At 26.6% G+C, this 14,113-nt stretch overlaps 1 protein-coding gene across 5 annotated transcripts; it reads left to right on the forward strand.

Moving 5' to 3' along the window:
• The first annotated feature begins 2,471 nt into the window (after nt 1-2,471).
• Nucleotides 2,472-10,269, forward strand: LOC102677487. 5 transcript variants are annotated; one of them, XR_004150668.1, is made up of 6 exons: nt 3,824-4,184; nt 7,745-8,110; nt 8,195-8,227; nt 8,461-9,125; nt 9,877-10,022; nt 10,222-10,269. XR_004150668.1 is itself a non-coding variant. In XM_031510988.1 (3 exons), the coding sequence occupies exons 2-3, from the start codon at nt 3,940-3,942 to the stop codon at nt 7,854-7,856; spliced, it is 357 nt and encodes a 118-aa protein (XP_031366848.1). In that variant the 5' UTR covers nt 2,472-2,790; nt 3,821-3,939; the 3' UTR covers nt 7,857-7,906. The 5 variants fall into 5 exon arrangements, 1 of the variants encoding a protein (XP_031366848.1); XR_004150667.1 differs by having other exon boundaries at nt 7,745-8,078; nt 8,166-8,227; XR_421953.2 differs by having other exon boundaries at nt 7,745-8,227.
• The last annotated feature ends 3,844 nt before the right edge of the window (nt 10,270-14,113 follow it).

The raw sequence follows: 14,113 nt of genomic DNA on the forward strand, positions 1-14,113 counted from the left end.
TATATTATAATATTAATGATGTTAGTATTCCATAATTTTTTTTATAATCGAAAGTCTTCTTGTGACTTTGAAAAGGTTCAGAACTATTGCAACAGAGAGGTAATATATTCCGAGGAATTAGATCAATCCAACTTAAGCTCCGCAGCTTACAATTAAGGGAATTTCTCTCGAAGAGGTGAAACATGTACCAATATAAACTTTTTACTTATTTGAATCACTTAAACCATTGAAATTTAAAGTCTTCGTCATCCACTAAATATTTAAATATAATGTCTATTTATTTAAAATAATATATCACAAAATTTATTATTAATAAAAAAAATCGATATTAAAATGATTTACACTAAATTCTTATTTGAAATTTTTTAAGTATAATCGCATGAATAGAATACATTTAAAAAATCATTTTTCTTGTTTTATCATAATTCTTCGATATCGTTGCAAGTGTCTTAACATAAAAATATTGCACTGTTTTTGGCAAGCATGACCTAGTTTTCTTCAATATTTATTCAAGAAATTAAACTATTTTTATTTATTCAAGCAATAATGAATATATAAAGTTATTGTATTATTGATATTGTATTTTTGAACTAATTTTAAAGTTAAAACTGATTCTCCATTTATTTATGAAGTTTAATTTATTATACCTGTAATAATTTAGAAAAAAATTGTAAATGAATTTATTAATAAAATTTAGATTAAATTATCTTAAAATTAAGTTATCTAACACAAATATGATTGAATGAATTTGTACATAAAGGCGCATTATAGTATAAAATAATAAATATCGATGCTGATACTCTTCACAGATTTATTTTAAAATTATTGTACGATTTATTATACCTATAAGTAATCAAACAAAAATTATCACTTAATTCATCAATATTTACTAATAAAATTTAAGTTAAATTAGATTAAGTTAGATTGCCTATAAGACAAAATTATAATGATCTATACATGTTGCCTACATATAGGTAATTGCATTGTGATGCAAAATTACAAGTATTAATATTTTCATTTATGTAATATTTGATTTATTATACTCGTAATAATTAAACAAAAATTTGTCAATCAATTCATCAATACTTATTAATAAAATTTAGATTAAGTTAGGTTGTCTGTAATTCAGAATTATAATCTTTGTATGGGTTATCTTCACATAGGCGTATTCCAGTAATAAAATCAAGCTTATAGTCTGAAAAATAAACTCCATAATTACCATTTAGCAATAATTTACATCACTTACACAATCTTTTCGTGCTTATTTCAGTATCTGCAATCGATTTTCCAAAAATGTTCCATGAATCCATTATTGACATTTTGTAAAATATTAAAGTAGAACCGTATATAGAAATTAGAACGAAGATAAACATTTTACAAAAAAATAAAATTTATCGAGATATTTAAGGACAAAAAAGGACAATTGCGATTCATCGCCGTATATATACATGGCAACGTTCGTTTTGAGAGTGCATTACCCTATTTTGTCATCAACATGCACGCATCACGTATTCATCAAACTCGATTCGACATGATTATATAGCGCTATTCCTGAATGTTGACACCTCATGAGAAGTCCACTTACAATTCTACAATAATTCGATGAAAATACACTTATATTTGCTCTATTATTTAATTAAAAAGGATTTTATTAAATCGTGAGGGAATAAAACTCGTCCGCAAAAGTGTATGAATATTATTTTGTCTCTCGATCGGTGGACACGTTAAATTTGAGGATTCTCAATAGTGATCTTGTAGCGTATGCAGAAAGTTTCGCGTATAATCTCATGTTTGGTCTAACTGTTATCGAGGGCCGTATCCCTCGGATGTGAAGAAATTCAGCGAGGCGAGTCCGTAAACGATAGCCAACCGGAAGTGGTTTCGTTCTCCATAGTATAGATATACATCCTAGTGTATTTCGGATAGTAACCGATCTCTGTAGCGATAGGAACGAGCAAGAGTTCTGAAACAAGAGTAGACAATCATATTGGAGAATTAGATTTGAATTGAAGCGAGAGAAATTTTCAATTTTATTTTGAACAACTTAAAATTTAGATTAATAAATAGTAGATTATGAGAAAAATTGAAGAATAAACTTTTACAAATGATTTTTCTAATGAACAAATGATCCAATTATTGTAATTTAACATTAAATAAGTATTTGTTAAGTATTTCTTAATATATTATTTAAAACTTCAGAAATTTTTAAGTATTTTTTAAGTATGCCACTTACTTAAAAAACAATGATATTGTTCCAAAAAATCTGACAATAAAATGATACAGATGAGAGTGCTTTCTAAAAAAAATATATATATATATTTATTCATTTTAAAATCTCAAAAATGATCAAATATTTATTTTTCTCATCATAAAAATAATATGAAAGAATTCTCTTGCTTACCTATTATCTTTATCATTTTTGCAAATATATAATTAATAAATATTCAGATATGTAAATAAAAGATGTGAAATTTCTTCTCGTTGCATATTTTCATTTCGTTAGCATGAACAATCATATTCTAACAATTAATTATCGATTATTAATTCTTTTCATTAATCTATTTGCAGTTCCTGAAACAACTTTCTCACGATTCCAGTTCCGACAATGAGTGAAGAAAATGATCTCGACTTCAATCTATTCTTCTCATGAACGAACACTTATCAGGCCGCTTATCTACATGCATAGTCCGTAATCTTTTCCTTATACAACTTCCCTCTGTGTACACATACTTGAGCTCCACCTCTCGCATTGTCTAGCTGCTCAGTGTAACATACGTATGCTAGAAGATGGCTAGAACAGATATTTACGCTTTCACTCTATTTCATTTCTCTTGCCATCACATGTATTATCATTAATGAAGCAATGACAAAAATCGATGATGAACAGAATTAATCATTAGCTGAAAAATTAATTAGTTCAAATTTTATAATAAAATTAATTTAAATAATAAGTTTATTTAAAATACTCGAATAACATTTATTCGTAGTTATTATAATTAAACATTGTTTATATAATCTCAATTTAATTTTAAAATTATTGAATGTTTTGAACACTAAAATTGAAATAACTTTATTCTTAATTTCAATTTTAAATTCAAATTTTGTCCATTTCTGACGATGGATATATCGAGAAAATGAAATAGAATGATGATGTCTTTCAATCAAAGGAATTTTATTTGTTTATAATTTATACTTTAATTAGGGGGCCAATGTTATAAAATCATATTATTTCTCGATTTGCCCATCATCTTAGCAATAATGATAGCAGAAAAGTTGAAATAGAATGACATACTTGTCATTTTCTGAATGTAGTATAAATCAGAGGAGTACAGACAAATAGTAATTATATAAGAGAATAACACAGATATATATTATTTAGATAGCCAAATATATACAAATTAATTGAGAAATAGAATAGACAGATAGTAATCAAACAAGAATTAATAGTATAGATATATAAGAATCAGAGAGAATATAGAGAATATTATAGATGTGTGTTATTCAGATGATAGTTCAAGCATATATAGGTGGCTAGGTACAATATTCGCTATTTCTATCTTTTCTATCATCATTGTCATTATTGATTAAGAACATTAACAAAGATTAACAATGAGTATACCAAGATAAAGTGAAATAGAATGATGATTTTGCAACATAGCTTCTCAATCAAAGAAATTCTGTTATATTTGTATTTTTTATCAATTTTATCATTGGCTAATAATGAAAATGTGTAATGGCAGAAAAAATGGAATAAAATGAAAGTGCATACTTTGTCCTTTATTCTTTTCTTCTGACGAACAGACAGTATTTCTATGTACAGCGATATCCTCCATTTCTCGCGCGAAAGTAGTGCCACCAGTGGCGCTACAGCAAAATATACATCTGTCCCTGTGTTAAATGGTCTTCCCTCCACATGCGTATAAACGCATACTCTGGTGAATGCACGAATTCGGAGGTTTCTGGACAAAGGGTGAGCAGAGAAGGGAGGTGTTACGCTTCGTCTGGTCCTCCGTGAGATTGCACACCGTGACCAACAAACTACCACGGTTTACGGGATATAACTCGGGAGGAACGAGCTCGACAAGAGGGAAACGGAAAATGCGGGAAAATGGAGATGGTCAGGAAAGAATAGTGTATGTGAGAACAGGGAAACGTACTGGTTCAAGAGGTACATACATAGTATGGTGAGTGTGAAATCTTGATTTTAGGTTAGACTTAGATTCTAAAGAAGGTTATTTTTAGGTTATGAGAAATTGAACAAAATTTATCTTTGAGAAATAAAATGAGAAAACGTAGATTTTTAAAACTGAGGAACTATCTTTTCTAATTTTTTTTAAAAAGTAATACTATGAATATAATTTTCTTTATAATTTAATTTAAATTAAATTAGATCTAATCCTAGTAAAAATCCTAATAAAAATAGTAATGTTCAGGAATTTCTTCTAATAAAATTACTGATTGGTAAATGTCACAATAATCAATGTATCTATATATCTACAATTTTCAATGTATCTATATTTTTTTAAAATATACATCAATACCAAAAGTTCACAATCTTTGAAACTTAGTTCCTCGATCAAAAAATGCAAATTTTTTTCTAAAAATAATAATTTCTTCTCTGATTTTGATTAGATTGTTATAGAATTTTTTAAAAATTTGATATTAAAATTTAGGATTTATGAGATTTAACAGTAAAATCGAAGAAATAATAAAGTTAGTTGATTAGAAAATATAGTAGTAGTTTTAAATTACATTAAGTTCTTTGAAGAGTTATAAATTAATGTCAATAATTTATAATTTTGAAAATAAATATTAAAAAATTTTGAAGTTAAAGAAAAAAAACTTAAGAAAAATGAACTTACTATTATAGTAAACATAGTGATTTTGTATACCAATATTAACACATTATACATATTTATAATATATCATTCAGTGTTTCACTAGCGTAACTATTACGATATAGGCGACAACAGAGAGAAGAAAGCTCTCTAAGCTTCAGAGCTTAACTCGAACGGCATTGAATTAAGTTATCCAGGTCGTTGACGAATTCCTTTTCTCCACGGTCCTTAACTTTATACATAGTTGCCACTTAAATAATGAGATTCGTGACACTTTTAAACCTGTTAATATTTCATATTTCCTCGAAGAAGGAAAGTGGAAATTATTTTTGGAATAATATAATATAATATTCTCCAATATTGATGAGAATTTTGATTCTTGTGTTTTTTTTCTTATTTTAGATAATGTATCATTAATATAAAACGAAAATTTAAAATATTATTTAAAAAATGGCAATGAATATTAACAAACATTATTAATAGCGTAATTAAATTGAGAAAAATTCTTAATATAAAATATAAATTATTAAAATATAGATAGATAAATACCACGAATAAAAGTACAAAATTACTAAAAATAAAAATATAAAAATTAAATTTCGAGAATTTGTAAAGCGTAATAAGATTACTATGCATGAAATCGAAAACCAAGGAAAGAAAATGAGGAGATGAGATGGATAATAATATAGTGTTTCTTATTATATGAGAAAAAAGCAATTATAAAATATGTATCTTAAAAACAGAAAGAAGTAGTAAAAGAGCGAAAAAATAGGATAAACTTTTTACGATGTAAACGATATTACCGTGAAAAACTAAGGTAGAACACATATGGAAATAAAAATATTTAACAACGTTGAAACATACAGAGCATACGGTAAAAATTTAATTAGTAATAAAATAAAACGAGTATTCATATATTAAGAAACGAAAAGACGTGTTTTAAATGTGAAATGTGAAATATATTGATATCTATATTGATTACTAAAAGTTATATAAATACAATTTGAATATAGCTTATATCATTCAATGTCTTCAATGGCTCACTCTAATAATAAATCTTAATTTAATCTTAATTTAAAAATTTAGACATTAAATCGATAACAAATTTGTTAAATAAAATCATATAATTTTTAACTTTCACAACTTTAATCTTTTAAATTTTAACTCTCAAAAAATTCGACTTTCAAAATTTTAATTTTTGCTACTTTAATTTGTTAATTTCTTCAGCTAAATTTTAACTAAATTTTAACTTTTGCAAACTCAATTTTCAAAATTTTAATTTTCACAACTTTAATTTTCAAGATTTTATTTTTTCTGTTTTACAACTTTCACATTTTTTAAGTTCTACAACTTTAACTAAATTTTAACTTTCCCAATTTCTTTTCCCAACTTTCAAAAATTTCTTCTACTTCAATTTTCACGTTTTTTTAACTCCACTTCAATATTTCAATTTCACTATCCAAAATTACATAATCAAAAAAAACATCTATCTATCATGAGTCATCTTCAATTTTCAACAATACTGAATTTCCCTTTCTCTTTTCAAAACTTAAAAAACCATATTTCATTTCAAACTTCAAAATACAAAAATTTCTCTCCACCCATATATCTTTAAAACACAAAACGAGTAGTATCGCGATAGAAATACTAAACAAGAGGAGCGATCAGAATGGCCCCTACTATTCTCTGACCAAGTACAATGGCGCAGATGCTTCTCGGTGGTCTTTTAGGGGGCCTGTGTCGAAATGGTTCCGCATCGGGGTTCCTTTTCGCGTTACACAGGTTTATCAGAGAAGGCAGCCCCCTTGATCAAGGATGGGACCCACTCAAAACCGACTTCGACCTCGTGGAACACCCCTTTGGTTCGATCGATGGATTTTATTTGTGCTTTCCTCGTCTCTCTTCTCCACCGACTAAAACGTGCCTTTTGTGCGCTTCGAAACGTGGCACACGCGTGAACGTGTGCTCGAACAAAGCTTTTATCGATTTTACGTCCGATTTCGTTTCCTTTCTTTTCTTTCTCCACCCTCTTGCCTCAATAATAATATCTTTACACGAGATAATACCACGATCAAAGGGAAATTTAATATATCTATTGAAGAATATAATGATGTATTGAATCGATGTGAATTGGCCTGAAAGTTTAACCTCTCTTTTGTGCGCGTATTATGGATTTTTGTGTGATTAATTTATTTTTCATGTAAATCTGTTTTATCGGCTGGTGGTAAAATTTTGGAGAATTTTTGTCGTTACGAGGATGAGTTACGTTAAAAAAATTGTAGGATTAACGAGTTTGTATTTTTTGATAAAATTCTGCGATTAAGCTGAATTATGGGATTAATTTGAATTTTTTTGAGTAAATTTGCTTCATCTTTGTTATACTTTTGAATTATATAATTATCGTATGAATTTTAGACAATTTTAGGAATATTAACAAGAATAAAGTACATGAAATATTATTGTTTTTTTATAAAAATATATATTTTATATTTTTTTAATAAGTTTTCATAATTAATTATTTATAAAAAACAAATAGAAAAACTATCATAATATAAACGTGCAAATATATAAGAAATAACATAGAACATGAAATAAAATTTAAAAATTTGCAATTTTTTATAAGCAAAACGTAGAAAAATAGAAAACTTAAGTACTTAAGAAACTTTAATCTAGAAAAACATTATTTCGGTTCACGATCTTCTTTTGTTAATGTTTCGAGAGATCCAACTTTCTAAAACACATTAAGAGATTGTGGATGTCCTCTTGCTGGGACAGCCATAAGATCTACCACCAAAGTACAATTTCTCGAAAATCCTAGCTAACCATTCCTTTCATACAAATGTACCCTTTGATGTAGTGAAATGTACCCTTCACTGATGAATCCACTTCTTTTCTTTATGTTACAGTGTCACAAGTGCTGGTATCTTGAATTTTCAAAATAAACAATGTTTTCAACAGAAGAGACACTTGTTCAACCAAATTGAAAACCACAAGATTTCTACTAAATTTACTAAGTAAATTTTTACTAAAAATTTGGTTAGAATTGATAACCTTAAAAAATTTGCTTGGTAAAAAATACATGGATATACTCGCACAAAATCACTATTTTTAACGAGAATATAGAGAACTAGTATACGTTTAGGAAACCACGATTATTAAACATTCCAATTAAAACGAATCAATAAGGTTAATTAGTTCGCATAATTCTAGCTGAATATGGCGCGCTACGAAATGCGTGCGGTAAGTTATCGTGGAATGCAATTTATATTTAGGTAGGTAACTTTACTGGAACGGTGTAATTCATCTCCGTTGCAACTGTGATATCAGTGGTTGGCTTTTCGTTTGTCATATAATAGTGGAAAGTGGAAATCCAAGGATTTATGCCCCAGGTATAATAGAGATATAGATATATATTTATGAATAATTATAAATACACTTATTGCTTTAGTATTAAAATTTCATCATCTCTTAGAATTATAAATTGATTATCATAACTTTTATTTTGTATATATATTTTTTTTTAAAACGTGTTACAAAAGACATTTTCATTTTAATTCAATAATAATCTTATATATAATACACTTTATTTTAATTTAATATATTTCTATTTCAATCGATCAAGATGGACATGTTGATTGTATCTTGTGGAAATCCCACTTTCACTCTCATCGAGTAACGTGTTCTAACTGGCTCTTCGAGTCTGGCCTGGAATTGTTGATCACCTTCGTCGGTCACTGGAAGTAATAAGTAAATACGTGCGGTATTTCGTACACAAAGCGAAGGCATTCCGCCTCCAGTACAAGTTTAAGGACTTTATGTGGCAAATTCCTCGCATCTAGAGATGTTTAGCCACGATAATCATTAAACCGAGCATGAAATTGCATAATTTTCTGTGTACATTACGAAAATTACGATTGGAAACGTAATTGAAAATGATTGACGAATAACAAAAAGTTTTAATAAAAAAAATCGGATTTTAATAATTTAAAAAAAATATATATATAATTTGAAAAAAAGAGTATTTATAATGAATTGATGCGAGAAATGACTAGAAATTAAGATTTCCTCGCTTATTGATCGATTTATCTGATCACAACTTATTATTCTACTCGTTTGACCAAACGATTAGCAATATAATCTACCATTAGCCGAACTAATGGTTGACCTATACCTCTTGTCTGGCCCAGCAAATGCTATTTATCTGATCAAATGATCGATATATTATCGGCCCGACCAAAGGTTAACCTATACTACTTGATTGACCAAATGATTGAAGATGCAATATTGGTATGAACAATAGTCGACCTATACTATTTGACTGACTAATATATCATAATTGAGGATATACTACTGTTGTGGCTGATTTTAAAATATATTTCATTGCTTGTCATAAATATAGAAATGACTAACAAATTTCCTCTATCTTTTATTATTTCAATATTTATTATCTGTTTTATTTATTAAATAAGATATTCAATTATGATTAAAAGAAATGAAATTGTAAATCTTTGATTCTCAGAATTAAAATGATATATTAATCATAAATTCATATAGGATGCTTCTTAATATTTTAAGCAATGGAAGGATTATCTAGTACTACAAAAGGAATATATAATATTGATAAGCTTAGTAATATTCAAAGTGTTTCATTGCTATCTACGTTGAAATAGGATAAATTAACGTTTAATTACGTTTAATCTGGGATGAATTTGTTATTCTTTTCATGATTATTCTCTTTGAGTTAATTTTGTGATTATCTTAAGGATTATAACTATTGCAATTGTAAGGAATGATTTATGGTTGAATTTATGCAAGGATTTACAGTAATTTAGCTCCAAATATTGTTATATTTGAAAATGAAAATGAAAATGCAATGGAAAACTTTGCATATGCATTTGTTTCTATCTCGAATGATTGAGAATATTCTATTGGTCTGACCAATACTTGATTTATACTATACTTAGCATTTCAAGCATTTTAATAAATAATTACTTGAAATAATTTTATTCAAAATTTTTAATTTTTATTTTTTCAACAGGTTAATATCCAACTCTGATTTAAAAATATAAAAGTAGCGAGAGTGGTTGACTTGTTCTATTTATTCGGTTATGCAATTAAGGATATGAAATTGGTTTAGCAAATAGTTGACCTGTACTACTTGGTAAGAATACTTGTATTTGCTTGGTAAGAATATAAAATTTTTTTACTACTCATTTAATTAAATAAACTGAAAGTATATAGTTTTACATTATATTATAATATGATTAATATCATTATAATTTTTTATTAAATAAACAATTTAAAAATATTAATTAATTAAAATGTATGTATTTTTTAAAATCAACATGCGAGTCTGTTTATCTTCACACATTTGACCGTACAGAAAATAGTACAGAATGAAATTCAATACAAAATTATATGAAAGAGAATATATATTTTATGATATATTAGCCGTGTTATTGGGTATGGATTTAAATCAAATTGAGAGTAGACATTTCAAAAGGATAATGATTATAAAAATTGTGTTATACAAAATGAAAAGAGGAAAAATGGCAATTCGTCAATTCAACGATTGAAATTCAATTGTAACGGCCATCATCGAATATAAATTTGGTAAAAAAAATTATTTCGTTATTGAAAATATCGATGAATTATACTGGAATATAAAATAAAAGTTAATATCTATTTTATACGTCTAAAAAAATTGATGAAACGTGTGCCAAAATGTTGTTAATTAATATTGAAGGTAAAATATATAGATTTTAATTTATGAGAAAATTTATTCTTGCAGAAATATAACAAATATCTCTCTATTATGAATAATAATTTATATTATTTAATACACGTAATTATTAAAATTTTGTTTATTTAATGTAATTAATTTGTTTCATTGTAGCATATGTTTAATATTATTGTGTAAAATAATTATGAAAATTCTCAAATATTACAATATTTGATTATTATCTTGAAAGAAAAAAGTTACAGAATATAATAATAAAAAATAATAAAAATAATATATATGTTACATGTAATGATTCTTATACTTAAAAGGAATTGTTTCAGTCTACAAAAGGACCAATATTTGCCAGCCTTTGAGTTCGATCGAAGAACGATAAAACATGTATCAAAGCCTTTTTACATGTAAAATGTAATGTATCCAGTCTCCATTATTGCCTCAAAGCTTGTATCAACATTTTCTATTTACATATATCTATCTTCTGTTTTCTTTCTTAAACATCGTGAAGAACGTTCAAAAACTTCCATTTGTAAACGTTAACTCTGACTGATGTAGTTCTTGCAATCATTTTACTTTCAATTACTTAACAGATTGTGTTCCATTCTATTTTTGGGATACGTTTTTAAAAAGAAAACTTATCTTAGAAATATAATAATTAATCGAAATAATTACTTTGTAGAATTTAACAAAATATAATAATAGATTAGAAAATTTTAATTTTATTGTAATAACTTTACATCAAATTAATATCATTTTCTTAGCTACATCTAATTTTTAATAGATTTTTTTTATCATTGCATACTATCATCTCTGTTACGAGAATTTTTTTTTGCTTATTATTAAAAGAATTAGTTAATTATATTATTCTTCAATTTAAAATTTGATTTAACTACTTATTTGCTTAAGGAATCGATATATTATTTGCTCGGCTAATAACTGACTTGTACCACTTGTCTGAACAATGCTCCTCCTACTACAATAACTTCCATAATTAAATATTTTCGAACAAAAAAGAGGAAGACTTTCTTCAATTGAATTCCTGAAATAACACTAACTTTCTATAGAAATATTACATTTATAATATAAAATATTTACTTTCTGATTTTCTAAATCAAATATTTTGTTTTAAGGAAGAAATCTTAATTCGATCGAAGTAGATTGCAGATTTATGCATTTATGAAGAATTTTAATCTATAGAAAATCTATAGAATGCAAAAAAATTTATAAAAATATCTATAATAAAATATTGCTCGACCATGAGAAGATGGCAAGAAAAATTTGAATATTATTGATTAATTTATCTGATATTATCTGATATTTTTCTTTTCTTAATTCAAAGCAATTATATTTATGTTAAATTTTCTGATAAAGAAAACAAATGAGCATATATGTAAGTATAATTAGAACAAATAAAACGATATTGTGATGATCATTTCAAAATATTGGCGAGTATTAACTATTCACAAAATAATTTATGAATATAATGATAAAATCCTATTATTATGTTAACAGATGGACTATGGACTATAATAACTATAAATTAAGAAGATTAAGCAATGTAAACGAAGATTTAATTTTTTAAAACAATACATTGTTATAATATTTTCGAAAACATTGTCTCACTTATATCACATGGATAAATTTAATTTTTAAATGGATCATAAAGAAGAGATTTACAACTCGAATCGGCTTTATAAGATTTATAAAAATATTAACTATTCATAAAATAATTTACTCATTATTATGTCAATACATGATAATCTTAAGAATATAATGAAGAAAACAAAGATTATGTCTTTCTTCTCTACTAACAATCTTCTCATAAACAGTACAAAAGTACATATTATAATATTTTAAAGATAAAACAAATTTCTATTTCAATTCTATTCCTATCATGAAAATTTTAATTTGAGAATAAAAATCTAACATTAATTATCTAATAATTTTATCTAATTTTAAATTTGTATATTTTTCACAGAACAGAAATTGTCGAAAGCATGACTCCACCTATATCACATAGACACAAATTTAATTTTTAAACGGACAGACGATCCAGAAGAAAGACCAGTCCCAGAGAAGTAAGAAGAAAAAGGAGGAGGAGGAGGAGGAGAAGAAAGAGAAGGGTAGCTGATGGCCCGACGATATCTCGGACTCTCGAAACTTACCGGATAGACGAACTCTTCGCCAAACTTTCCTGCTCCAGCTCCTTGATAGTTAAAAGTTTGCACCAGCTTGGTGTTGATCTACTTCACCCACGCTCCGATTAATCGTGATTCCGTAGAACGGAGTGACTTAAGGAAGTAGCCTGTGCAATGTGAAAACGATAACATAAAGTAAATTGAAATAAAGGGAAGAAGAAGAACTGCGCGGAATAATTATCTGCATGAGGTCATTCCATTGATATAAAAACTTAAATGAATCGGATTAAATACATTTTTTATTATTAATTATTTATAATTATTTATAAAAAGATATTAGATCTTGGATTTCCGCGATTTTTTTTCAATATGCTTAATAGATTAATCATTCTGAATGCATAGAAGTTTTACTTAACAGTTTTCGAAATAGTTTAGGTTAGATAAATCAGATTTTATCAGTTAAAAAAATCATTTTTTATTTAATTATTTGATCCGAGACAATTAAAATTAACATAGAATTAATATAAATTAATTGATATTAAATTAAAATTTATTTAAGTTTTGGTTTTATGATTTATATTGAATAATTGAACGTTTTAATAATAAATAACTGTCAAATAAGACTTTCACAATAGTATTTATTGTAATGATGTTTGAAATCAAAGATTGATATCTTTTTATAAACATGTATTTATCATGTATTTTTTTTTTTTTTTTTTTAAATATTTATCATATAGTATAGTTTAAGTTCGTAAAATGACAAAATTATGTATTTATATAATACATTTTAATTATTTAAGTACAAGAAAATAAAGGATGATTTTTTTGACGTAAGAAGCTGTAAATTGAAACATTGAAATTACTAATAATATCAAACGATGTATTTCACGATTAATATTTCTCGAATTCTAATATTTTCTCCACTATTTAATCACAAAATGATAAACAAAGCGTCGCATATTAACTGTTTCACGTTTCTCTTCTCTTAAATCTTTTAAAAAATACTTCATCTTCAACATAAAGGAGGGAAAAAAATACGGAGTGAAACAATTCAAAAAGGATTCTCTTCGCTAAAACCCATTTAAATGCACACCGTTAAAATGCTAAACAAATGCAGAAAACGACGAAACAGCCTAAAAGAGAGCAAGGGAGTGCGAAAGGGAGGAGGGGGAGGTGGAACGACAACAACCTTAGAATATGCTTAAATCTCCACTACGTCTTGGAGAGTTTAGCACGGTTCCCGTGCTGGAAAAATAAATTTTCGACCGGTCGACGAACGTAAAGGGATTGAAGAGAAAAGAACGAAACGAATACAGGGCTGAAAAGAAGATAGAATACCAAGAGAGAGAGAGAGAGAGAGAGAGAGAGAGAGAGAGAGAGAGAGAGAGAGAGAGAGAGAG

This window comes from Apis dorsata, unplaced genomic scaffold, assembly GCF_000469605.1.
Source record: "Apis dorsata unplaced genomic scaffold, Apis dorsata 1.3 scaffold_270, whole genome shotgun sequence".
NCBI classification, from domain to species: Eukaryota; Metazoa; Arthropoda; class Insecta; order Hymenoptera; family Apidae; genus Apis; species Apis dorsata.